This window comes from Drosophila busckii, chromosome 2L (assembly GCF_011750605.1).
Source record: "Drosophila busckii strain San Diego stock center, stock number 13000-0081.31 chromosome 2L, ASM1175060v1, whole genome shotgun sequence".
NCBI lineage: Eukaryota > Metazoa > Arthropoda > Insecta > Diptera > Drosophilidae > Drosophila > Drosophila busckii.
Window position 1 is genome coordinate 6,756,864 of NC_046604.1, and position 25,681 is coordinate 6,782,544.

The 25,681-nt window shown below is 40.3% G+C and overlaps 5 protein-coding genes across 8 annotated transcripts; 2 read left to right on the forward strand and 3 right to left on the reverse strand.

Moving 5' to 3' along the window:
* Positions 1–11,367: 11,367 nt before the first annotated feature.
* Positions 11,368–13,213, reverse strand: LOC108600111 (vacuolar fusion protein MON1 homolog A). Its single transcript, XM_017987485.2, is given in 4 exon segments — positions 11,368–12,311; positions 12,364–12,515; positions 12,580–13,103; positions 13,106–13,213. Coding segments are annotated over 4 exon segments (1,626 nt in total). The 3' UTR covers positions 11,368–11,469.
* Positions 13,214–13,322: 109 nt separating this feature from the next.
* LOC108596670 (28S ribosomal protein S2, mitochondrial) lies at positions 13,323–14,296 on the forward strand. Its single transcript, XM_017982681.2, has 2 exons — positions 13,323–13,391; positions 13,451–14,296. The coding sequence occupies exons 1-2, from the start codon at positions 13,367–13,369 to the stop codon at positions 14,236–14,238; spliced, it is 813 nt and encodes a 270-aa protein (XP_017838170.1). The 5' UTR covers positions 13,323–13,366; the 3' UTR covers positions 14,239–14,296.
* A 12-nt stretch (positions 14,297–14,308) lies between these two features.
* LOC108596664 (rho GTPase-activating protein gacO) lies at positions 14,309–15,913 on the reverse strand. The gene has a single exon (XM_017982667.2). It carries the CDS (start codon positions 15,827–15,829, stop codon positions 14,474–14,476), a length of 1,356 nt encoding a protein of 451 aa, XP_017838156.2. The 5' UTR covers positions 15,830–15,913; the 3' UTR covers positions 14,309–14,473.
* Positions 15,914–16,123: 210 nt separating this feature from the next.
* LOC108608418 (eukaryotic translation initiation factor 4E-binding protein Mextli) lies at positions 16,124–21,877 on the forward strand. 4 transcript variants are annotated; one of them, XM_033293870.1, is made up of 10 exons: positions 16,124–16,189; positions 17,175–17,791; positions 17,855–18,155; positions 18,268–18,339; positions 18,585–18,645; positions 18,699–19,012; positions 19,079–19,152; positions 19,211–19,619; positions 19,678–19,796; positions 21,102–21,877. In XM_033293870.1, the coding sequence occupies exons 2-10, from the start codon at positions 17,390–17,392 to the stop codon at positions 21,213–21,215; spliced, it is 1,866 nt and encodes a 621-aa protein (XP_033149761.1). In that variant the 5' UTR covers positions 16,124–16,189; positions 17,175–17,389; the 3' UTR covers positions 21,216–21,877. The 4 variants fall into 4 exon arrangements, with proteins under 4 accessions (XP_033149761.1, XP_017855265.2, XP_017855267.2 ...); XM_017999776.2 differs by having other exon boundaries at positions 18,699–19,152; positions 21,102–21,875; XM_017999778.2 differs by lacking the exon at positions 21,102–21,877 and adding an exon at positions 19,876–20,306 and having other exon boundaries at positions 18,699–19,152.
* Positions 21,878–22,431: 554 nt separating this feature from the next.
* LOC108599011 lies at positions 22,432–25,588 on the reverse strand. Its single transcript, XM_017985792.2, is given in 9 exon segments — positions 22,432–22,714; positions 22,777–22,972; positions 23,028–23,302; positions 23,360–23,639; positions 23,694–24,540; positions 24,542–24,574; positions 24,576–24,809; positions 24,811–24,889; positions 24,891–25,588. Coding segments are annotated over 9 exon segments (2,748 nt in total). The 5' UTR covers positions 25,487–25,588; the 3' UTR covers positions 22,432–22,506.
* Between the last annotated feature and the right edge of the window lie 93 nt (positions 25,589–25,681).

Genomic DNA, 25,681 nt, shown 5'->3' on the forward strand with positions numbered 1-25,681 from the left:
ATAGCGTATTTTTTTGCCATGCGTAGCGCTTTTTATTACGCTCAGGGCACTTGGCTACTCATTTATACAAACAATAAAAATATAATACATTTTCAATTATTTTGAATAATTAGTAATAATCGTAATGTGGTCGCAATCATTAAAGCAGCGAGCAACACCACAATTAATTGTAATTAATTCATTGGTTTCGCTTTAACAGAAAGCTAATCTATTTAGTAGAGATTACTATTAATTAATAGGCTATATACTGTGCCATTCAAAATGGCATTTTATGTTCGCTCAATCTATCGCCTGTTGTAAACTTAGCAAAGCAAATAAGTATCTATCACTTTGCTTCTTTTTATAAATTGTCCTTTTCAGCAGCCCCATTATTTTCACCTAACGCCACACATTTGTTCTTAGGTAATTACAAAGATTGTTCACATTTCCAGTGTTTGGAGCGTGTTTGCAACTCCTGTGGGACAGCCACGCCCCCAGGCGAGTGTCGCAAACGCACTTAATGCGGCAACAAGCAAGAGCAACCACACACAACAGGAAAAAAAAGAAGTAAAAAGAGAAATAAATGCACTGAGTAACAAATGCAAATAATATACGCGCTCAGCGTGTAACGTTTCCCCATGGACCTCAAATTGTTTGTCGTTTGTGGTGTCTTTTCTTTTTGGGCGTGGCATGCAGGCAAAGCTTTTTCAAGTGCCAACTGATTGTATATAATTTTCACTTAAAATCTGTTAAGCAATTGGATTTTGATTTGCATGGCATTTGATTTTTGGCAATAAATTAAATTTGTCATGGCAAACAATTAAGTGTTTATGAATTCATTTGACTCAAACAAGTGTTGAGCAAATTGCTGCTAATTGAAATTAATTTATTGTTTAACACATTTGCCTAATAGACGTTGATTTTTGCTTTTTATGCATGAGTGTGTGTGATTGTGTGTGTGTGTGTGAATTTGGCACATGCGCCATAAACACGTTGTGTGATTACGTGATTTGGCCAAATGCCAGCACGAGATACAACAAGCATAGTGTACAACAGTTCCCAAACCTTACAAGTAGTCTTCTCCATTTTCCACACGGTACAAATACACAAGCATAGATGCTCTCAGTTTTTGCCTGTTTTCTGCCTGGCTGAACTCACCTGGCCGCCTCACCTTGACACGCGCTCAACTGCAGCTAATGCGACTGGGCCAATGCCTAACCTATCTCTGCTTGTAAATCTGTTCCAACCATTCTGCAGTTGTATATTCATGTGTGATATTGCGTTCATATACACAAGCAACATTACTACCAGAGTAGTTTATATAATGACACAACCGCTCCCTCTATTAACAATTGTTGTTGTTGCTCTTTTCGCAAGAGTATGTGTGTTAGCCCTGACTCTTTTCGCAATGCTTGCTAGTTACAACATAAGTGTTTCTTGTTGATTGTTTGTTCGTCTGCCACTGACACACTCGTACATAAATAGTAAATTTAGTGTGTCAGCTTTTGCTCATACGCAAACACATAATGGCCTTTGCCATGTAGCTTGTCAATAGACTTTATGTCAACTCTCAAGTATAACGGTAGGGAGACAGGAGTGCTCTCTCGCGCGGAGCCCCAGTGCTTGCTGTACGGCTAAGCGTGTTCAAAACTTAGCAGGCTTATCAAATTAATATTTCACTTACTTACTACGCCACACTATCCACCACATGAAGCAGTCACACTATCTCGCTCCATAAAATGAATACTCACCAACAGACGGTCATTGGCTGCCGGATGCAGCCACAGAACTGTAGGCTAAGCTCATCAATTGCGCAACATACATGATTTAGGACTGGTCTTTATCATCATCGTACACTTGCTCTCAACATAAATGGGCTAATGGTAAGGTGTGTCTATGTGTGTGTAAGAGAAATTAATTACCAGCTTGCTCTATGCGAACAAATATAAGAATATTCAGTTGTCTGCTAGTGTTACAAGGTATCTGTTAAGTTGTGGCACTCTATATATAGATCTTTAAGTTAGCTATTATGTAATAATACCTTGAGCCTCCAAACAAGTAGAGAGGAAATCTATGAGTGTAAAGTATATTATATATTAGGAATGATAAACACAGACCGCAACTATGTATGCATGGAATTGTGCAAATAACCCAGATAATATTCACCCAATTCGAGAGGCATGAATCTATCTCGCGTCACCATAGTTATTTTTGACATTCTCAGTATATGTGCTAATAATGAAATACTGCACAAAACCGTCCTCCCTTATACTAAATATAAACTCGACAATGTGAGAGATTAGAGAGTGTATATCATTATTGGTCTTTACTCATACTCTCGCTCGCTCGCTCGCTCGCTCGCTCGCTGTGTGTGAGATGTTTAACATTCATCTCAAATACTCAGATGTAAGTAGTGACTCTAAGTTTTGTGCAATACAGCCATGATTATTCTAATAAAACTGAAATATATAAGCGGACTATTTTAAGGATCTTCATATTGAATCCATTGCTTTTAATCATTGCAATTGATTCTAATCTATTCAAAATATGTAGATTTATTTCACATGTTTTTTGTTCTAAAGTTAAGCTACTGTTAAGTAATAATGTTTCTGAAATTACATGCATATGCACACGTGGATTTCGTTATGGAACATTTAACCTACATATGTATAATAAAATATAAATAGTGACAAATATGTTGACTTGCTCGCAAGTGAAAGTAAATAGGTAAGCAAAGCTGATAAAGCTGAGCTCATAAATAAGCGGCGTAAAAGCTCTGCGCATAATTCTGGAGAGGAGAAGACGCTGGCTGCCCTTGCATATGGTAATTGGATTTGTTTATGCTTCAGTCAACTCTATTATGATGTTATTGCCATTGTTGTTGTTGTTATTGCTGCTGCTGCTGCTACTGCTGGTTGAAAAGCATTTTGATGGATGCGCGTGTCGCGTCATGACATTGCTGTGGCCTGTCTCAATGATAATAATAGCAATAATAATAATAATACTCGCATAAAAAATAATAAAATGCGAGGCAATATGCTAAGAATAGTCAAGCGTGAACAAACAGAGTGAGGACTGCCTTTCATTAGACAAATGCTGTTTAAACAGATACGCACACACATACACACACACACAGACAAAGAGACAGACAAAAATGGTTAACAATTAGACAAAGGCGTATAGCAATTGCAATAGCGAACAATAATGTTAAGGACAAATTGTGCGCCGGCTGTTGACGCCGACTGCTTTGTGCTCCGGCTCTGTTTGAGTAAGCTCAAGCAGCTGTGCTTCAGTAAATAACCAAAAACGAAAAAAAACATGAAACCAAAGCTTTCAACCCTATACCATAACACGCCGCTTGTTGCCCTTAAAAGCCAACAAATCGGACAACATCGCTTCTCTGCTCACATCCTGCGGCATGCTTTGGCACATTCTCTCTCGCTATTGTCTGACATTTGAGCTAAAAGCTTCGAGTGCCAGGCCCAAAACACTTTTCCAATTAGGGTTTTCTATAATGGCCAAAAAAAAAGAAGAAGAAAAAAGCAACAACAACAATAAAAAAGTAAAACTGTAACGGTTTTGTGCCATAGTGCCGTTATAGCGCCGCCGCCGCCAAAGGCATTTTTTAGCCTTACTACTATATATTTGCCTCGCTTTAAAGCAAAAAACAAAAAGAAAAACAAAACCCCTTGCCAAGGACATTAGCAACAACGCTGTCAACGACGCTTCCGACGCTTGTACAACAAGTTTTTCTCTTGCTTTCACTTTCTTTTTATTTTAATCACTTTTCAGGGTCTAACAGTTTATACTTGTCGTCGTTGTTGTTGTTGTTGCTGCTGCCGTTCGGCCTACTTGGATAGCTTACATGCGCAATTTACTCAAGTGCCGGCTGTTTATATCATTAAATCATCGCAGTATGCATTGTCTATCAGCTTGAGAGAGCACAAGCATACTCGAATCCGAAGGATTATGAACTCTTTGCTGCTGCTACTTGGCTAAAACTTAAATATGCACACAATCGATTTTAAGTTGAATTTTTGATAAACGAGATTAGGCCTTATTTAAAGTTTTTTAATATTCATTGAAGCAGTTAAATGAGTTCAATTAGCAATGACCTTTCAACTCTATTTCATGTCAAGCTTAACTATTTATAGCCATGTTATGAATGGATAAGCAACAAAAGATTCACACGACATTTTCAGCAATATTATAAGCTAAGCCTAATCCTTAACCTTAATATAAACTTGTAAGCTAAAGAAGCGAACGCAAGTTTTTTATTCACTTTTTTGCATAGCTGCAGCTCTTCAATTTATGTCTGACTGCAGTCTAATTGCCTCTTAATGTCGTGCCAACTTATCCTAATTTGTCTTTAATTGAATGCAATTTGTGCTGCACTTACCACTGGACACTTGCGCTCTATTAACTAAGCTCACTTTATAACTTATTCAGTGAAATAGCAGACGACTTGCAATGGCCAGCTTGACTCCTGCAACAAAGTCGAGCATCAATTGATTATACAACCAAGCCGTAGCCTGCTTTGCCTACCAAGCTTCATGGCACTTGCCCCGTCCCCGCTTACTGTCTCTTTATCTAACTTTGGTGTAGCATTGCCGCCTGGCTGCACTTTGTACACATAGGATGCATGTTAAGGGCCCAGCATGGCGGAAAAGTTGTGGAGGACACACACACACACACACACACACACATGCTGTGACAAGCAGCGCCAAAAATACGAAGTAAGCAAATGGTGTTCCACAGAAAATAAAAAGAAAAAAAAATAAGTTAATTGCAAGTTTGCCAAGCTTCAAAGTATAGCACAATGTATATTCAAGTTAAAGTGAACGCTTGCAAATTAAAAGTCATTAGTGTCAATGTCAATTTTAATTTAAGTTGAATCTTAATTTAATTTTCTAAAACTTTAAATTGTCTTGCTCTTAAAATTCAAGGAATTTGGCAAACAATTTAAGCTCGTAAGTAAAATTCAAATTACGTTTCATTTAAAGCAAATACAATAAAGAGATTACGAAGCTTATTCTTGCTTCAACTGGAGCTATTTACCTTGTATTCAACCTTTTTGCATTTAAATATTTTATTGTTGTGTGCATTTTTAGCTGCCTTTAACTACATAACAGAAACTTATATTTGCAGGGTATATCAATAGATAGCAAGTGAAATTTGTCAACATTGTTAAAAGCGAAAAAATGTAACAAATTTCTTCCAAATGACACAGAATGGCAGCGACATTTTTACGCTCTTTCAACCGAAATAAACATGAAATTGTTTGCGACTATTTTATGTGATATATTTAAAGACACGCATACGCATACAAATGCACAGACATATATATAGAAATTTCTGTGTGCCTGTGTTCACAACAAAGCCAATAAAACGCTGTAACCTCGAAAAAGTTCAATTTTTGTGTACATTAACGTTGAGTGTGCTTGACAATTTTTCACTTCAAGCAACAAATTATGCCATAGCATAACATTGGGCGCACCCACACACGCACACAGACAGAATGTAGTCTCGTTTCAAGGCTGGCTGCCTGCCCCGCCTCTTTACTTAGTGTATGTGCTATGCTCAGCTTGCCTCGCCAGCGACTTTTATCTAAAAGCACACTTAGCCTCCAAGTAGGCCAAGTAGATTAGGCCAAAGAGCTGCTGCTGCTGCGTTTCGTTTGCATGTCAAGTCAAGAAAGAAAAGCTGAGATTGCTCTGCACACAAGTCAAAGGCGGCATTTTGTGGTTAGCATCATTAAAAGCAATAATTAGGTTTTAATCTTGATTTTGAATAGAAGCTTCAAGCACTAGAAAATATTGCAGTCATTAAAATTTGAATGGCTTTTAGTAAAGGCGAAACACAAATAAATATTACATATGGTTTTAAATTTATATTTAACGAAGAAAAGAGCAGAAAAATGTTTCCCATATCCTTTTTCTAGACACGCAACGACACTTAGTTATTTGGTTAACACCATTAGGCCATGCTCAAGTTCTTCCGCTTACATCACATTTTGCAACCGCAATTTTCCACAGCAAGCAACAGGCGCAACAGAAATACATAGTACTTGGGCAAAAGGACATTAAAGGACTCCGGCACTGGCTTGGCAGCACATAAAAGGCCAGGCAATAAAAATAAAAGAAGTTAGTAAAGACAACAACGGAGCGAACTAAGGCGGATACATAAAACCAACACAATTGCTAAAAATCAAATGTGACAACTTTTACCAAAATTAAAATCAGCAAAACGTAAAGAAGCCAACTGCCAGCGGCAAACACGTACAAGACGCAGCTAAGAGTGTGTGTGTGTGTGTGTGTCAGTGTGACGTAGGCGTGTGCTGTGGGCGAATCATTGATGCCAAACGGAAATGTGCGCACTTTCAAGAAGTGCACTAAAAATGGCGACGAGCACTTCCGTTGATGGCCTGACTAGGCACTGCCAATGACTCTCTGCTCTCTCTCTCTCTCTCTCTCTTTCGTCATCTTGCTTATGGCAGATTGAATGCTGGCCACACTATTCGCCTAGGCCACCCACACAAAGCGCCACAGAATGTTCGCATAAAAGTTTTGCTAGCAGCGGCAGCAGCTGAAATCACAAGCTCTGGCAATATGAGAAGCAAAAAGAGCGAATAGAAAGCAAAATACCAAAGAGAAAACAATAAGCTTTAAAACAAGCTGCAGCTCAGATACACTAAAACTAGCAATTAAAGTTTAAAATTGTTATGAATATTTATATAAAATGTATTTATATGAAACAAAGGAAAGGAATAAGTATATTAATATAATTATTTTATAAGCTGCATGCTTAAACTAATTGATTTGTACGTTATTGAAACAGAAGCATATAGTTCATTTTAATTGATTTATTTAAATGGAATATTTATGTTTATTTCTACAGAATTTATGAGAGAGCATAAGAAATTCGCTGTTGCTGTGTGCTCTTTGCTAGGGCAGGCAATGTAAACAAGCTTCATTTCAAATTGCATTTAAAGCGTTTAAAATGCTTTGCATTTAACCGGACGTTTGCTATGCTATAAATGTAGACAGAGACTGAGGTTGGGCACTCAGACAAGAACAAGAGCGGCTTTATTAGCGCAACTTGTGCGCACAACATGGCGTATGATTAATTTCATTATAACTTTTGCTAAATAATAAGCTATGCATTGATTTAGTTGATTTCCAAGTAGTAGCTCATGTTGCATAATAATATGCAAGAGTCCCAAAAAGAAACGAAATGGAAATGGAATATGCTTCGCCTGGAAGTAGGCAATAAAATTTTGGTCAAAAAGTGAAAGGCGCATAGATAAGCGTCAAAACAGTTCGCATACACACAAACACACACACACACATTTTGTTCGGCTCAACAATTTGCTACCCTCTGACCGCTGTACCAACCCCGCTGCTGCCGCTGCGCTAAAAACGCGCTCAAGCGTGAATATTAAACGTTTGCTTGGCAGAGCTAAAATTGGCGAGGGGTGCCATGGCGGCGAGTAGCAGGCCAACGCAAACGCCAAGAAAGCAGGGGGAGTGTGGACAGCAGTCCCCCGTCGATGTATATTGTGTGGCATGTTAACGCCACCGCAACGAGCGCAAGTAGGCGATTGAAAAACGTATTGATGAGAGACTTAAAGCAGAAGTTGTACAAAATGCGTTGAAGAGGCGCATATCCGTTGCCAAGTTGCAACAACTATGTGCACAAGTGTAAGTTAAATTATTTTTTATACTATAGTGCAGTCTAGGCTTGCAACTGTTAATTGCGCTTCGAGCACAAAGCGCCACTAAATCGAATTTGTTATGAACAGTGTTTAAAGCTCCATGTTTGAATTGTTTCACCTTAAGCGTTTGTCTGTTGGTTTGTGTTTAAGTTGCTTCTAGGCATTGACCCCAATTAAGTGGTATTGAATTGTGGCTTGACGTTACTTCAAAAACTTGTAGTGATTAGCACGCTCGGCTGTCGTCGGCTCCTTAAATCATAAATTGAGCCCACAGGAATGCATATTAATATGCAAAGCACGCCAGTCAGTTGCCCGTTGCCCGTTGCCAGTTGCCAGTTGCCAGTTGCCAGTTACCAGTAGCGCTGTCAAACTGGGGGCTGGTGCTGAGTGGAGTGGAGTGGTGAAATGGTGTGGGCAGCATAATGAATTATGCCACGCCTAACGAGCGGAGTATACATCAACTGGAGCAACAGCAGCCAGCATGGCGCTTCAAATGCTTTAGCAACGCAGTAGAAATCCAATAAAAATTCAATAATTCGCCCTGCTGCGTAATTGTTGTGCTTTAATTCTTTATATTGGTGTATGTGTGTGCGTTTATGCTGATGAGTAAGTGCGGCTGCACGTGAGCAACGTAGCCAAAGCCTGCACGGCGGCGCGCTTGCTTGCCGGTTTTAGCTCTGCCGTTTTTCTCTTCTTTTCTTGGATGTCTGTTCGTCTATGTCTCTTCTCTTTTGATTATTTACGTCTTTTTGTCATCTTTGCAGGGTATAATAGACATGCTTAAGAACGTAGCCCGCTTCCCCTGAATTTCCAGAAGAAATTTATTTTATTTGCGCGCATGTGAGTCAACTCATTAATTGACGTCAAAAATAGGGTTAATATAGAACACACACACACAAACACACTGTGAGATAAATAGAGCTGCTGCTGCTGTTGGCTGCTCCTTTCGACCTCATACGCTACTTGGTTTGCTTGTCAGCACAGTCATCAACTGACTGTCATTTGAAATTGCTGGCGACCTTTTTGTGTGTGTCTGCCCGCCAGGCAAATGATGCCTATTTGATCAGCAGCCGGGCCAAAAGGATAAGCAAACTGACAAAGAAGACCAACACCAACAACAAAAAAAGCATAAAAATAAATACAAAATAAAATTAGAGACTGTAGCGACAGCCAATGCGACATATTGTTAAACGCAATCTAAAGCTAATACAGAACTAAATCTTTAATATACCCTGTAGAGTAGCAAAGCAGAAGAGCTCAATATTAAATTTGCAGCTTATTTAGTTCATTTAGAAACATTAGGTATATAGTCAAATCTCAAGTTGAATATCTGAGGTATTAAAAACAAAAAATTTTAAATATTTAATAAATTTATTTTCAGAATTGTTCTCTTCTCGTGTTCTTTCTTCTCCTACAGGATATTCGACTTAGCCAAAGCTTACACTTTTCGACTTGCTTTTCGTTTGCCTTTATATATATGTATATATAGTACATACATATGTATGTAGCATAAGTTGAAACGACGACAACATACTAACCTAAAGTCGTAGGCTGGCTGGCTGGGTCAGCAGTTTAACCAGGACCCGTATCCTCTTCCTGTTTCACTCCGCCTGTTGTCATTCAGCAATTGTTGTTGTAGTTGTATCTGTAGTTGTTGCGCTGGTGTTGGTTTCTATGTTAATTTTTATGATGCGCGCGGCAAAATGTATTCGCAAATAAAATTAATACAAAATTGCCGTTTTGTTTGCTCTTGTTGTAGTTGTTGTTCAGTGATAGTTGCTGTTGTAATTTGTGTTACTTTTATTGCCGCTTTTGGTTTTTATTTGTGTAGCGAATGCATTGGTATTTATTTATTTTTCGTTAAGGATTAGATATTTATTTATTTGATATTCAAACTTTTGTTATTGGTTTTTAATTAAATCTTTGTTGACAACGGCTAAATTGGAATTAAGTTGCGCTAACTATGAATTGCAATTTGATTTATTTAGCTTTATTATTATTTAACGAATACACTAAAAACACAAACAGTTAAGCGGGAAATATGTAATAAATGCTGCTCATTAGGAGAAACCGTTATGGCAGACATCAAAAACACGCTGCTGCTGCTGATGCTGGTGCTGACGCTGCCGCTCTAGGATACAGAAAAAGACAGGTCGTGACTGTGTGTTGGTGCGTGCTTTGGCCTGAGCGTGTGTGTGCTTAGTACAAAGGTAAAACTTTTGGCTGCTGACTGCCTGGCTGGCTGGATGGACGAGGTGTTGACGAGCAGCAGGCGCTGCTGCTGGAGCAGGATGCACAAGTGGAGGACATGCTGATGGCTGAGCATACGAAGGAATGTAAGCGAAACGGCAAGTACACGAGAAATGTGTATAAAAATACATTTAGTAATAAATTAAATGATTTGCACACTAACCCCAAAAACGCACACACGCACACGCCAAAACCAAATAACCAAAAGATAGCATAAAATACTTACACACACATACACGCAACCGTTCACTCACACGTAGCCAAAAAAAAAGGAACATGCACATAAATACATAAATAGTAGTATATTTGTAGCTTGATTTCTGCCTACTGCTTTGCTGCCTTCAGCCCATTTCCGTTCTCACAGTGTCACTGTATGTGTGTTAGGTCTCTGTCTGTGCCTGTGTGTGTGTGCTTAGCGCGCAAAAACCGACAGATACACGAGCATTTAACACCCAAAAAATGCGTGGCGCATGTTAAAAAGGGAGTAGTTTTATACGCCTTGCTGCTGACAGCAAAGAAATAATAGTATTAGAACGTCATTTCTCAACACCGTTCTTTCAATATTATTTATGCAATTTTCTAGACTCTTGTTTTAGCACAACGTGTAACTTTATCCTTACTGGAGATTATGTATGTGTATTCGATTGTATGTGCATTATATTACCGCAGTATTCTTTGCCTAGCGCGTAGTCACACCGCACGCGCTTGTATCCTGTACTCAACTGAGAGTCCTTTTTTATGTCAAGCTCCGTGTCCTTTTTAGTGTGGCCAGATCTGTTGGTTGGCGGTTGCTCGAAGCTTTACAGCTGGCGGGAAATCTATCTGAAATGTCCTTTGCTTGAAAATAATATCCATCGGTTGTGTTCAAAAGTTTTGTGCATTTGACTCTTGAATATAGATTATATCCTTGATATAATATAAGTGCTCCAGCAAGCAATAATTAAATAAAAAACGATTATGTTAACTACAGACAAAACATTTGCTACTATTTTACAAACTGCAAAAGCAGTATATACTGCATTTAGCACGTATTATCCCAAATACGTTCGTAAGGAGGGGTTTGCTAAGTGCAGTGTAGGATTTTAGGTTGCCTTGCGAGAGCTAGCTTTCTTCCAAGATTTGATCTATCCAGTGTTATAATTACCTTTTGGTACATTAGGTCCACTCTTTTGTTTATATTTTTATTATTGTTTACTTTCTAAGCCTACAAGTTCCACCACCACAACGATTAATTATTTGTCCCGCTGCATTTAAAAAATCCAACATCTTAAATAAATATAGTTTTTATTTAATTTTTCAATTTACTTAATTCGTTTAATTACAAATTGTTTATACCTATTTAGAAGTCAATTAATATGTGTATAAATATATTTATGTATACGCAACACAACAATTGATATTGATACGTTAAATAGTAAGCCGATTAAAATATATATAAAAATATAATTACATGCGTCATAATTAGAGCTAGAGCTATACAAATGCGGGCCAACAACATATGCATACGGAGCACATAATTAAATGGTTTAGAACGTTGCATGATTACGTATAAAGTATACATCGTATTCCTTTTCAATCCACTTGATAAGCTTATCCACATACTTGATGACTGTTGCTTTGTCAACAATCGACTCGAAAACAGCATACAGCTCATAGGTGGCCGTAACCCAAGCCAGCACCACTTCACGCTCCTTGACCTCATAAATGAGTTTCAGCGGTCGAGAGCTGTTGTGTATGCGATGCAGTAAACTGCAATAGATGGCTTCCAGTCTCTCAAACTCGGGAAGTGACTTGTATGGATGCCTCAGCATAGGACAGAGCAATTGAGCTGTAGCTCTGGGCTTGTACAGAAAGTGTCGCAGCTCGGGCACGCCAAGCACCTGCTGATATAGTTTAACATTGAATGGTTGCTCCAGTTCATCATTAATTGCCTTTAGGCATTGGCTTTTTCGCAGCTTCTCTGTTATGCGCTCTTTGGCCTCGGATAGTGTGTGAAAGGCATCACGGTCCACAGACATTAGCAACAAACATGCCTGACAATCATCGCTTAAATAGGAAACATGCGCATGCAAATAACCATTCATATCGAACTTGGGGAGGCAAATGGGCGTCCAGTTTTCCGAGCTCTTGAATGACTCAGTGCATTCGATAAGATTGAAAATCAAACGTAAGTCCGCTGGATGTATGGAGTATTTCTTCATGCGCACCAAAGCAATAAGCTTATTGTTGGCTATCAACACGGCAAAGACAAGATTCTTGATCTTCGAACAGTTGCTTTGTATGGTGTTGACAATAGTAGAACGCACGACCATGGGCAGCGGGAAGACTCGTATAGAGTTGGTAAGAAATGTGAAAATGTTGTTGGATACTGCAAATAGTAAAAAGTGAGATTGTGTAAATTCACATTAGTCATGCATTACCTCTAGCATTACTGCTGTCATTGGCCAGCAAGTTGTAGATTAGACGTTCACTGCCGGATAATAAACGACGTAAGTCAAAATTCTTACGCTTCTCAAAGATCTTTGACATGTGGGAGTAGGTAAGCGTTGACAGAATTTGATAGTAAACATCGCTAAGTATAGAATATAACTTTTGTTTTTATTTGCAGGCACGAGAGAATTTGCACGTAGACTTACCTGAGTTGCAGCTGTAGTTGTTGTATGCTCATGTTGGTACGTGTGGCAGCCACCAATATCAATGAGTTTCGTTGCATGAAGGCAAACTTAATGCCGCCTGCATGTATGGAGGTAATTGCATCCTGGCCCATCTGCACAAAGCTTACCAGCGCCTGTATTACGCCAAACAAGGTCACCAACTTATCCTCATTGCCATGCAGCGAGTAAATGGGTTTACCCGCCTCGCTTAGTATAAAAATATGCTTCTTTTGGCCTCGCCACACGCTGTCATGCTGATAGTCATATTGATCATCATCTAATGCGTTGGCACTGCCACTGTCTTCGGTTTTGGCGCTAGTCGAAGTGCTCAGCGCCAGTGACTCTACGGAGGCGGCTAAGTCCTTTGACTGTCCCGTAGCTGCGCTCGCATTTGGGCTAAGCGCGCCGTCACATTTGCTTGCATGCGTGCCTAGCTCATCGCGCAGCTCCGAGATAATACTGTGACCAAGCTGTTCAGTCTCGGCATGTTCCGCCTCCTGGTAGAGATCTCCCAGCGCTGAGCTCCGTTTCGTTGTCAGGGTTCACCCTCGGCGTCCATGTACTCACATGTGGAGTTTGTGTCCGATGCGCTGGTGGGCGTCTGTTCAATTTCCATATTTATTTGCCAAATTGCAATACTCCTCCAAACATAAACATGGTTCGATAACAGATAACTAATCAAGAGCTATCGATGAGCGCCAGCCTTTGGTATTTGCATATTTTGTGTGGTCACACTGGTTGCATGTTATGAAAACACACACGCGCAAAGATGTTGAGAAAATCTTTTAACAATTGTAAGTAATCAAGAAAGCAATATTACTCAATGAAGCAAACACTAATAAGTGGACTTTAGTGCCACGTCTGTCTCAGCTATGCGGTCTACAGGGTCGTCTGCAAAGCACGCAGGTGGCACCGGTGGAACCTGCACCGGCGGAACCGGAGGATATTGCGGCGATTGAGCAACGCATACTAAAGCACCCGGACTACTTTCAAGTGCACAATCTGTTTACAGTGCGTGATTTATTTAACGCACGCGTGCATTATGGCCATAAGGAAGGCTCGCTGGACGATCGCATGCGTTCCTATTTGTATGGCAGTCGTCTGGGTCACTTGATCTTTGATCTGGACAAGACAGCTGCGCATTTACGCGATGCGCTCAACTTTGCAGCGCACATAGCCTTTCGCGATGGTATTATATTGTTCTTCAATCGCAATGCGCTTAATGCACATCTTGTGGAGCAGAAGGCCATGGAGGCTGGCGAGTTCTCACATACGCGTTTCTGGCGTGGCGGTATCTTTACTAATGCCAATGTGCAGTTCGATGCGGTGACACGACTACCCGACCTGTGCATATTCCTCAATACACAAAACAATGTTCTGGCGCAGCATACAGCAGTTCGAGATGCAGCCAAGATGGCCATACCCACCATAGGCATTGTGGATACCAATTGCAATCCTAATCTAATTACATACCCTGTGCCGGGCAATGATGATACACCAGCTGCTATAGAGCTGTACTGCAATCTATTCAAAGAGGCTATCTGGCGTGGCAAACGCAAGCGACGCGAGCTGTTGGGTTTGCCGCCTTTGGAGGAAGCTAAGCCGAGTAAAAGCGCAGGCAGACGTTTCGAAAAGAACTAGTTAACCTAACGCATTCATTTGTTATTAAATAAATTAAAGCCATTTTTATTTAAATTAAGCTATGTTTATTATAACTTCTGAGCGTTTCGAGTTACAAAAAAAAAATTGAAAAGCTTTATCTACACGTTGCAAATGTTTTAAGAATATTCTGTAAAATTATAATCGCTAGACTAGCACAAATAAGTTAATACAACTAATAAGAGTGTCTTATACAATAGTTAAAGACTTATTGACTCTATGGTGGCAGTAAAGTACCGCCTTTAACAAAGCTGGAATTGTAGCCTTGAAAGTAGGAGTTATTGCTATTAGCAGTTGAATCAGCGTTGGCATCCTGTCCAAATACACCAAAGCATGGCGTCTGTCCAAAAAATCCGTTGGCGGTTGCATCTGTAAATTGTCCTATGGGCTGCGCTACACTCGGCAGTGGTGGCAGGCTGTTTAGCTCGGACATAACACCGCCTTTAATGGCACGTCCAGTGGCATAGTGTGGCTTATGTGCCGTTGCATGATGGCGTGAAAAGTCTTTTTTCTCCCAGGAGGGGGTATGGGCTGGCTTTCGCACATAAACCTGACCCTGGGCATTGCTAGATTCCGGCTTATTATTCTGCTGCACCCACTGCTCAGCATGCTTGATGGTCAGCATAGCTTTATGGGCGCCTATGTATTCCTCGGCTTTTTGTAGCCGTTCCAGCTGCTTCTCGTCCAGCGAATCGCGTGGTAGCTTGCTCAAGCGCTGCACAGTGCGCTTCCAGTTGTGAAATTCACGATTCTTGAAGGGTTTCATGGCCTGACGATACTCCTTCCACTGACGTTGACGTTCTTCCTTGGTGCCGGGAGGTGCCTCCTCCAGTGGCAGCGGTGCTTCAGGCTTTTGTATCCACTTGCCATCGATTTGAACAAAGGTGCCTCCTTTTTTCTTGCGTATGACGCCATTGGCAGTGGAGCTGCTACTGCTATGTGCATTATTGTTGTTTCCCATTGGCGCTGGAGGTGGCGGCATTAACGCGGTATCTGTGCTGGAATTATTATTGCTTATTTTGTATTTCTTGTTGGGTTGATATTGAGGCTTTTTGTTTTGACGCAGCGGTGCCTTATCCTTGGGTACCAGATTCCACAGACTGGGACACTTGGGCATTGGCGGTTGTATTGGCGGCGGAGGCTGATGCTGTGGCGACATCATATCTTCCCAAAACGGTGGTGGCTGTAACGGTCGATGACAACGCGGTGCTGGACCCATGTTACAGGGCGACATCATAGGATTCGGACCCGGGCCAAAGTTATTGAAATTTATGATTGGAAATGTCATTGGTGGTGGACGACTCAAAGGTGGTAAAAAACGATTGTTATTGCCATTACTGATATTATTGTTATTGTTTCTGTTATTGCTTGGTGGTTTGTTGCCGTTTTTATGTAGTTTTCTTGCATTAAAAATTTCCGTTTCAGACTCTGGCTCTGACTGCTCCTTAGCTTCCTTGTTCTTTTTCCAGTCTGCAAAGGACATCTTGAGCGGCTTGGCGATATCATTTTCTTCAGGCAGAGGCTTCTTCTCTGCGGCTACCGGCTCGATTTCTTTATCGAGTTGCTCAGCCATTTTAAATTGGCTGAATTTTATTTTTACGCAAAGTCAAATAATATTGACAGAAAAACAGTAACGAGTCGTCACTGTGTGCCCGACACGCCCGAAATGCATAAAATACTAAATGTTCCCTTTTTAATTGAATAATATACTAAATATACGATACGATAATTGAAGCAAATACAAAAGAAAATATGTTCGCCATGGTTAAAAACTATCATTTAAAAGTTTGTATAACTTACGCAGCAACTTTAACACATAAATTAAATCGGGTAGTAGCGATATTAACGATATTTTGAAATATGCCATCGATAACTTGGCTGCAATATACTACATACGAAACGACAACTCTACCTGACAGACGAAGAGATTTTGGTAAGCTTTTGCAGCGCTATTTACATTAATTAAACCACAATAGTTTAACAAACCATACGCAAACTAATTTAGATAACGGCATACAACAACAGCCGCTGTTATTAGCGCCGCGTAGCTAACGCGTAGTTTCTGCCGTTTGTTCGCTTTAAAATACTTATACACCCATTATATTACTTAATTTCAATGCAGAAAGCAGCGATAATTAAACCTGCCAAGCAGACAATTAAAGAAATTAAGTGAAATATGTACGCCGAGTGGTTATGATTTATAGAAGTGAGTAAATTTAACGGGGAGTCAAACTAGTCTTTCCCTACGCCCAAAGTGCTGTCGACGTCTGCGTCGCAGTCGCGGCCAACAGTCATGTTTGTTGTTGCTATTCTCGATATATGATTCAATAAGTGGCCATAGAATGATCGCAGCCGCTGTGGCTCGATTTAACGCGCACTGACAGTTTTTTCTTTTTGTAAATATTATGTGTGTAATGCTATTTAAAATCGGCGTCAATGCACTAGTATGTGTAATTGTGCCACACGCCCCAAGCGTGTTAATGAAAACTTAAATGGCGCGAAGACGCACAACGGAATGCAGCAAACAAATTTGGAAATAGGCAACCGAATTATTACTGAAATGAATCACGGAGCATTTAACTTATTTTTTGCTAGCTAAACTATCCAGCACTAAACTATAAAATTTTATCATTTTATCAGTGCCCAGCCAGAGCTTATCATAGTTGCAAAATTATATACAAATATACATCTATGCATACATTAATATGTAAAATACTGTGTACATGTGTAGATAGCAGGCGACGCCATTTGTTAACTACTCAACGTAATTTTGAAAGTTAACTGTGTCAAATCAGAAATCGATGCAAAAAATCGATGATTAAGCAAAGATTCGCCGATATTGCTTGTCACTAGCGAAAATCTCCGAACAAATAAATTTACAAAATAGAATTATTACAAAAAAATATTTTTGCTTGCAGGGGGAGGTGCAAAAACGCTTCTACGACTTCTTACACACAGAAACATACATACATATACATATATACTTTCGTAGCTACATTAAAACGAACGAATATAAAAACCAAGAAGATACAGATAACAAAACAGAACTTCTCAAAAGCCACACACACACCGAAACGCAAGGCAAACGCTTTTCACGTTAATAGCAGCTGCAACGCTGAATCAAAGCGATATTATGGCACACACACATCTCGGCAGAGCGGTGAAAAATATCGAGGCGCCGCGTCCGCTCAAGACACAGTCACGTTCATCGCTGAAGAGCAGCTATCTGGTGATCGAGGAGCTAATACAGCTGATTGATAATGTAACCGTGGGTCTGCAGGCCTGTAATACGACCACGGAGTCGATTACATTGTTGCTGCATAACTTGCGTGTGCATGGACCGCAGCTGGAGGCATTATCAAAGGATACGCTGGATCGTGCATTCGTTGTGTTTCGCAACGCTTCGCAGGACGAACGTCTTAACATAATGACACGACTCAAGCTGCTCGAGCTTATTGAACTCCGCGCCAATAGCTGGGAGGACAAAGACACAATCGCTTACTACAAGACCAAGCAGCAGGTGTCCAATGTTGAGGTGAGTCAGCATTAAAATATATCAGAAGTGCATAATTTATATCAAATGTCATTGTTATTGCAGCTGCCAACTGAGCCTTATCAACACGATGCTGCTGGCAATCAGCAAGCCTATCTCAGCACCTCCCCCACATTTGGTGTTAGCGCTGCGGCCGCTGCTGCTGCCGCTTTTAATGCGGCCAGTGCCGTTGCTGCGGCACAAGCTGCAGCCATTGCAGCTGTCGGTTCCCCAAATCAGCAGCATCTGCTATTGCCGCCCGGTGAGGTTATACGCAACTCTGGCAAGTTTCCCAAGCCAACAAAGATTCCTGGCAAGACTTACTGCAAGGACGAGGTGGTTATACGCAATGCTGATTCGGGAAAGGGTTCGTATACGTTATATGCTAACAATATTTATACACACAATATTTTACTACTGCCGAGCGTCTGTTATATTATTTATTCTTGTATTTTAATTTCTACCTGGTACACACACAGTCATGGGCATTAAGGGCCGACGTGTGCACATGATCGAAGAACTTAGTGAAACTATTATATCCTTTCAAAGAGGTAAACATGCTGACCTACAAAATGTTGCCCATTTTGGCATATTACTAATGCACACACACATACACACACTAATCAAATGTACATATGTAAACACACGCACACAAACATATGCACGCCTAATTTGTAACTCTTATATCTGCCTGTTGCATTTTATTTTCTTCATTAATTGGATCACGGCTCGTTACTCTTAGTAGTTAAATAATTTATTGAATTCATATTAATATTTATTTGCATTGTTTATATAGTTAATCCTGGGGCCAAGGAACGTTTGGTGCAGATTACCGGACCGGCTGAAGACAAGATTAAGTAAGTTATGCGAATGATTTGGCACTTGATTTGTAAATTCATTAATTTTGTAGTTATGCCAAGCAACTTATGGAGGACACCATTCGTCGTAATGCATCACCAGTGCGTTTGGAGCCTGCTCCCTCGGCTGGTGGCGCTGGCGGTTCCTGTTCGTCGCTGAACTCGTCGAACTCGGATGATGCTACCGTGCAGCCGCGCACACCTGGTGCCAACAGCAGCTTGGCCAATCGTCTGAGCTTTAATTCAGCACAGAATTTTATGACTGCTACAGCGGCGGCGCAACAAATGTCGCAGCATCATCAACAGCCGCAGCAACATCATCATCATCATCAGCAGCAGATTGTCAATGCGGCAACAGCTGCTGCCGGTAAAGTTATGCGACCCAATCAACAGCTGCTTATGCATTCATTTTCCACAAATGATGCTTCCGTAGGTGAATATAAGTTCACGGTGAATGTGGGCCAACACCTCATCAAGATCACCGGTGATTGCTGTGAGCTAGTGCGCGTAAGTAATGCCCGTAGATCTTTAAATAGCAAATCTAAGATTGATCAAATTTTTACAGGTGGCCAAGCTGGTCTTGGACGACTACTTTAGCAGCTCGGAATTCTTGGCTTCCATGGAGGCAGGCGCCGCGTTTGATGGGACATCGCTGGTCAGCCCAGTTACCACGCCTTCAACTCCACTGCCAGGTGCTGGGCCGCCACAGTTCATGATGGGTAACGCTTTGCCGCTGACAGTGGCCGACAGCGGAATTGGACTGAATTATGCAGCTGGACAGGGCAATAACAATGGTGATGGTGATGATGAGGTGTTTGCTGAGTCAACAGCCGGCAATGGTAGCACCAGTCAGAATGGATTAGCCCGCTCGCGTCGCAGTCACTTTTCGCGTAAGGAGTCTACGCCGGAGACAAAGGCAGCACGCGAAAAATTCGAGGAAGAAAACACTGATAATCCGCTAAAGACTAACAACTGTAAGTAGTTGGAGTATACTCCATTTAGCATTGAGACATATGTCTATTCTATTTGTAGCACGCATCTCGTACGATATTGAGCATTTGATGTACTACTCGAAGAGTCCTCATGCTTGGGCGCTGCCCACAGCCTGGCCAAAAATGAAGGAAGTGGCACCATCGATTCTACGCAACAAGGTAAATCCGTCGGTTCTGCAGTTATATGCTATGTATAGCGCTAAAATCTCACATGCACCTAACCCATCAATAAAAACAGCTGCAACCACATTCAGAGTCGATGGCCCAGGAGTCTTACCAAGCCCACTCACTATTAACGATTGTGCCTCCCATTATGCTAGCAATCAAAACACTGTAACTAACAAGCAATATTTACAACCTCTAATGCAAATGCAATCGCAATCGCAATCACAATCAGAAATGTTAAACACAGCAGAGCGCAAGTTCAATACGGAAAATGATCGAAAATTATATAATAAGCAACTGCAGATTATTACTAACGCCATGGCCATGTGTCGTAATCAACAATCGCAGTCTCAATTGAAGACTGTCTTTCAGCGCTATAGCGAAATCGATGAGCTCGACTTAAGCACATTTAATTCATGTGAAGAATTGAACAATAATCGTGCGCTCACTTAAGAAATAACTACAATAAGTTTTGAATCTTTTACAAGGGAATTATTTATTTAACAAAAACACATTTAACAAGAAATTGAGTTTATGTTGAGCATTAAACTCAATTATTCATTTTTTACATTCAAATACAAAATAAATTTTTCAATCATGGAAATGAATAATTCCCTTCGACAAAAACAGAATTTACGCTTTATAAACCACAAGAAGCTAATAACATTTTCCTTTTATGTTGAGTAATGCTCAGTAATTTTTAAGCCACTACACTTTGCTAGTCCTTGACATACATATATAAATATAAGAATGAGTGAAACGAAACGTAACCAAAAATAATTTAGGAATCTGTGTTTTGGCTGTGAAACAGATTTAGTGTTCGCTAGATGTACATAACGCTGCCATTTTCATATTAATACATAACACTTACACATACTCAATCGAATACATACATTTACATAAACATATATGTGTATATGTTTAAGCATACACACTGGCATGAGAACATAACACATTGTAATGTTTAAAAAGACTAATTAACGTTTATTAGTCTTAAGCTAGCGTTAAGCGTTTTTTCCAATCAATAATCTATAACATTTATATGAGAATAACTGTATAATAAATAATGGCTTGCAAAGTCGTAGCCCTTGGTTTTATACTTGTAACATTTGCTAACCAAAATTCACAACAAATGCACCTACACACACACATACAATGCATACACACGTACTAAGATTCACATACAAACACATGCATAACATTCTAAGAGCTGTGCTTAGAGGTGAGCTGTATACATTTATATATAACGACAACTTTAGTTTCTGGTATAAACTTTATCAATCTACTTTTTATACACAGGATCTACAAGATGAGAGCCAGCGTTTCGATGGTGAAATATATCTAGCTAGCCTAAAGAGTGCAGATAAACGAAATATTGTCGCCGCCGACGAAACTGAGAATGTGGATGAATAACAGCAGATCCGGGCAGATATACATGCATACTATATATAGCATTAAAATCAAAATGAACGATATTTAGTTATTTCATAATTTGACCATAGCTATTTTTTATGTATATGTGTTTACCCACGTGTGTATGTGTTTCTGGTGAGTGTGCGTAAGTCTGAACTATAGAGACGTCGCACTTAAACAGCCTGCAACACAGTTACACGAACTTTTCTAACTGTTTTTGTCGTACTTTCTTTAAGCTTTATGATTATAAAACGACCAAAAAACCTAAAGAAATTTTAAATTAATGAATCGTATAACTACGAAACTTTGCACGGAATTCAAAGTGTCCAAGCGTTCAACACTTTAACGATGCTCTTAGTTAAGTTTCAGTAACGATCAATTTCTATCTAATCTACTCTAATATTATAATCAAAATGCAGCTCGAAAAACTTAAGCAACTACACGAACTTTAAACGCAAAAAAAGGGAATGAATGGAAATGCATTTTTATTAAATAGAAAGCGAAATTATAATTTTGTATTTGCAACTTGACATTTTTCAATCAACCAGCACTTTGAATTTGCTCATTAGTTTGATTTTTCATACATTTTGTTTTATGTTTATGTATTCTTTCTCTAGTCCAATGCGTTATGGAAATTTTTCTACATTTAACAACGTTAACAATGCGGAATTTCATGTTTTTAGTTTATTTATTTTATTTATTATACTGAAAATATACATGTCTAAAAATAAAATCGTTCACAATAAATACTATAAATTGTATCAAGTTGAATTTAAACACATTTTATCCTTACAGGGGAAAGCCAAACAATTTGACAAAATTAACAGGCAAAAGACCAGGCGAATAAATTAGCAGAATTTGGCTAAGTGAAAATAATTTTAGTTTTTTATTAACTTTCACAAAATGAACATGACTCATAAAATTAATGAACTAAGAGCGCATATCCAACTGCGCATTGAGATCAGATTATATTCTAAATGAGGACTCATCCTCATCTTACCGAGATACAGAGAGAGAGGCACGTCACTGAGAATGGAATAATACAGCAGAATGGAAGCGGTCATGGTTTTTGTCTGTAATGAAAATACTTACCTGCACTTTAAGCAATTGTAATTAAACATTTAAAGTGACTTAAGTATTTGTATTTTTTATAATAAAATTTACTAATACGTAACAAAATTACTAACAACAATAATTTATTACTAGCTGACTTTAAACAACGTATAAACTTTAACAGCTCTAGAAAAATATCTATTAGCTTAAAAACTTGATAAATCTATGCTATGCTATATCAATGTGTAATCTGCAGTAGGCACTTTAAGTAGTTAGCCTTGGCGTCCGGCGCAAGCATGTACTTGGAGTTCCAATCGTGCTCGTTGATATGCAGAACTTTATAGCCCATCATTTCAAGATGTTTTATTTTTAGCGATTCAGGACCGCGCAGGGCAGTCAGATCGTTTTCGCAGAACGAGTCCAGCTTGAGCAGTAAAATTGCCACTCTGCAAAAAAGAAACGCACTTTGTATTGTGGAGGAAAACAATTTGTTTTGGTTATCAATTACTTGGTGATGCGATCCAGCATTGTGGCTTCCACAGGTGGTGCAGGTATTGGTTTCTTGTCCTTGTCAAAGTGTATCACAAAGTCAATTTGATAGCCATAGGGCGTGGTATGATTGCAGCGAAAGTAGTTCTCATTCTTAAGCAATTGTTGCAGCAGTGTCTTTACCTCTTGACTAAAGACGCTGTGCGTAATGGGTTCTATAAAAAAAGCTGATTAATTGCAAAATAAATAATTAATTAAAATGTGTTTTACTTTTGCTAAGCTGCGCTTCTACATAGTTCTGCTGAAACCAGGGCACATTTGACTCTGGCATATCCAAGCAGACAGTGCGATTCAGTTGCATAACACGATTTAATACACGTCCCGGATAAGTCGCCTTGGAATAACAGATTTGTATTTCGTCCTCAATGCGCTGTATGAACTTGACGCAGAATACTTGATTCACCAGCTGCTCCGGTATCGTTTTGTAAAAACAGAGCGCCAGACAGGATTGCACCAATGACAGACCACTCATGTGATCAAAGTCGCTACAAAGAGATACAGTATGTGAACATGTTTGTAACTTAAGCTGACTTTTTACTCACCGAAGTAGCACCAAAGCAGCATAGTCTAATGATTCTATAGATTGTGGGGTATAGCCCAGGTTGTAGGCACAGGTGAGCACTTTTTCCACAGTGTCGCCAGTTATGTGCGCATGCTGATCTTTAATGTATTCGAACATGGACTCCAGCAGTTCGGGCACAAAGAAATTTGAACTATTAAAATTATAGGCCATGTCGCGCACCACACGTGAGCTAAGATCATGTGTCTTCAGCGATTTGTAGCAGGATAATGCGTTCTTATAAACCTGAGTGTTTTTTAAAGCTAGCAGTAAAAAAAATGATTAATATAATTTAATAAAATGCTATGCCAACTTACATTTGCGATGACTTAGTGTGCGCACAATGACGCTCAGCTCGGCGGCATTCAGTGGCTGCTCCTCGTTGTTTGTTAAATGTCTTTCAGCGCAGGAGATGAGTATGCTATCCATAGTGGCCAGCTGCATGCCCAGCGTACTGGGCACGTGTTGACGAAAGCGTAACTCGCTGGCAATCTGCATGCCGCGACTCAATAGAAAACAATCGCTTATATTAAACTGTTCCGACATGGTAAGCATTTTGCTGAGCAGCACATTGGGAAACTTCTTCCAGGCAAATGGTGTATGGCCATAGGCTAGCACAAATGCGGCCAAGCGCGCAAACTTGGATGGCATTCGACCCGCCACGTCGAACTCAATGGCGGCCAGGCACAGCTGGCTTAACTTGCGTTCGAGCTCGTTATGGCGATAGGTGCCTCCTAGATTGTTATTAAAGTTCATATAATGCTGACAGTGGCGCAGAAAATGCAAATTAGTTTCTTGCTTTTTGAGCTCTTCAATGACAGCTCTCCAGTAGGCATTGCAGAAGCGTTCATCCGCAATTTTCAAGGCACGTAGCACGCTGAACAAATGACTACTTGCATTAGGTAGCTGCCAAGCATCGACGCTATACAACAGCTGGCGAAACTGCTGCAAGTATGCGTCGCGCTGCTGCAGCGAGGCAAATGGTACGGCACAAGCCAAAGCATCGGGTGTGAGCTCCTGTGCCAGCAATGCCTCTGTAGCTACTTTGAGTGGTTCAATCAGAGCAGCTGGCTCTTGATGATGCAGATAGGTGCGGCAGACGCTCTTTAGATCGCTTGGTTCCAGTTGTAGCAGACATGGACGCAGATGTAAGAGCACCTGTTTGAATAAGCGATGTGTTCAGATGTGACCAGACTGGGCAGGTTTAGCATGTGTAGTAATTTGAGCAGGGCTTTGGGCGTGTCACTGCTGAGGATACCATGCTGCAGCAATTGTTCCACACGTTGCTTGAATACGCTTAAAAGTTCCTCATCAATTAGCGGATGCAGCTGAAACAGGCAAATAGCCAATAGTCGCACCTCCTGCTCGCTCTGACAGGTGGCTATGTGCCGCTGCAACTGTGGCATAAAGTTGCGGCATACTAGTGGTGTATAAGAAATCACGCTCCAGATTAATAGCCACCAGCAGGCGTGATAACGCTGTCAATGGCAATAGCTCGCCATCTATGTTATTCTTCGAATGATCTGCAGAGCACGCATTAAGCAGCTTGCTCTACCTGGGCATTGCTGTTTGGAACATGCATTTTGCGCAGATATAGATAGCTGCAGCTCAACTCATTAGTGTCCATGAGGGCTATATGCGGTTGCAGCGCTGGCAATAGCTCGCTTTGCAGTCTTTTCGTCAATACTGCCCTTGCCTCCATGTCCAATCGCTGATAGTACTCCCAAAGCAATGATATTCCTTGTACATAGTGTACTAATTGCAATGAATCTTCAGCTAGCAAATCTAACAACTCCTGCGCATCCAGTGCTTGGCCAAGCCGCAAGCTTAGTGCATCTTGCATATTATCAACAGGCATGTCACAATCATCCAACTCTCTTGCCAGCTGCTGCTTTCCAGTTCCACTCTCAATACTGTAACTGCGGTCCAAGTTTAAATTGCTGGTTTGTCGTTCTAACTGGTACCTCTTAATGTATTGCCAATGTGATTTTCCTAGCGAAGCCGGTGTGGAACCGTTGTTTACATGTCGTCGCAGTAACTGCAATTGACGCAGTTGCAACAAGTATTGCCCACACTTGCATGGCGAACGCGGCAAGTAACTCAGAAACATTTGAACTTATCTACTTTTATACAGAAAGGATGATTAAATAATAAACAAATTGCGCATTGTGATTGTGCAAAGTATTAAGCGCGCTGGCCAACAGCTGATGTATTAGGGTTACCATACCATTCTTGACTGTAAACCTTATCGATAGTGGGCATATTGCTATCGATACTATTTCACCTCTACTGGACATGTGTATTG

What these genes read in the sequence shown, in the direction of transcription:
- LOC108596670 (XM_017982681.2), top strand. Translation starts at nt 13,367, where the DNA reads ATGTTGAGAAAATCTTTTAACAATT. An exon ending in GAGAAAATCTTTTAACAATT is followed by an intron (nt 13,392 to 13,450) that starts GTAAGTAATCAA and finishes AGTGGACTTTAG; the next exon opens with TGCCACGTCTGTCTCAGCTA.
- LOC108596664 (XM_017982667.2), bottom strand. Translation starts at nt 15,829, where the DNA reads ATGGCTGAGCAACTCGATAAAGAAATCGAGCCGGTAGCCGCAGAGAAG.
- LOC108608418 (XM_017999776.2), top strand. Translation starts at nt 17,390, where the DNA reads ATGGCACACACACATCTCGGCAGAGCGGTGAAAAATATCGAGGCGCCG. An exon ending in AGCAGGTGTCCAATGTTGAG is followed by an intron (nt 17,792 to 17,854) that starts GTGAGTCAGCAT and finishes TTGTTATTGCAG; the next exon opens with CTGCCAACTGAGCCTTATCA. An exon ending in CCGGCTGAAGACAAGATTAA is followed by an intron (nt 18,646 to 18,698) that starts GTAAGTTATGCG and finishes TTAATTTTGTAG; the next exon opens with TTATGCCAAGCAACTTATGG.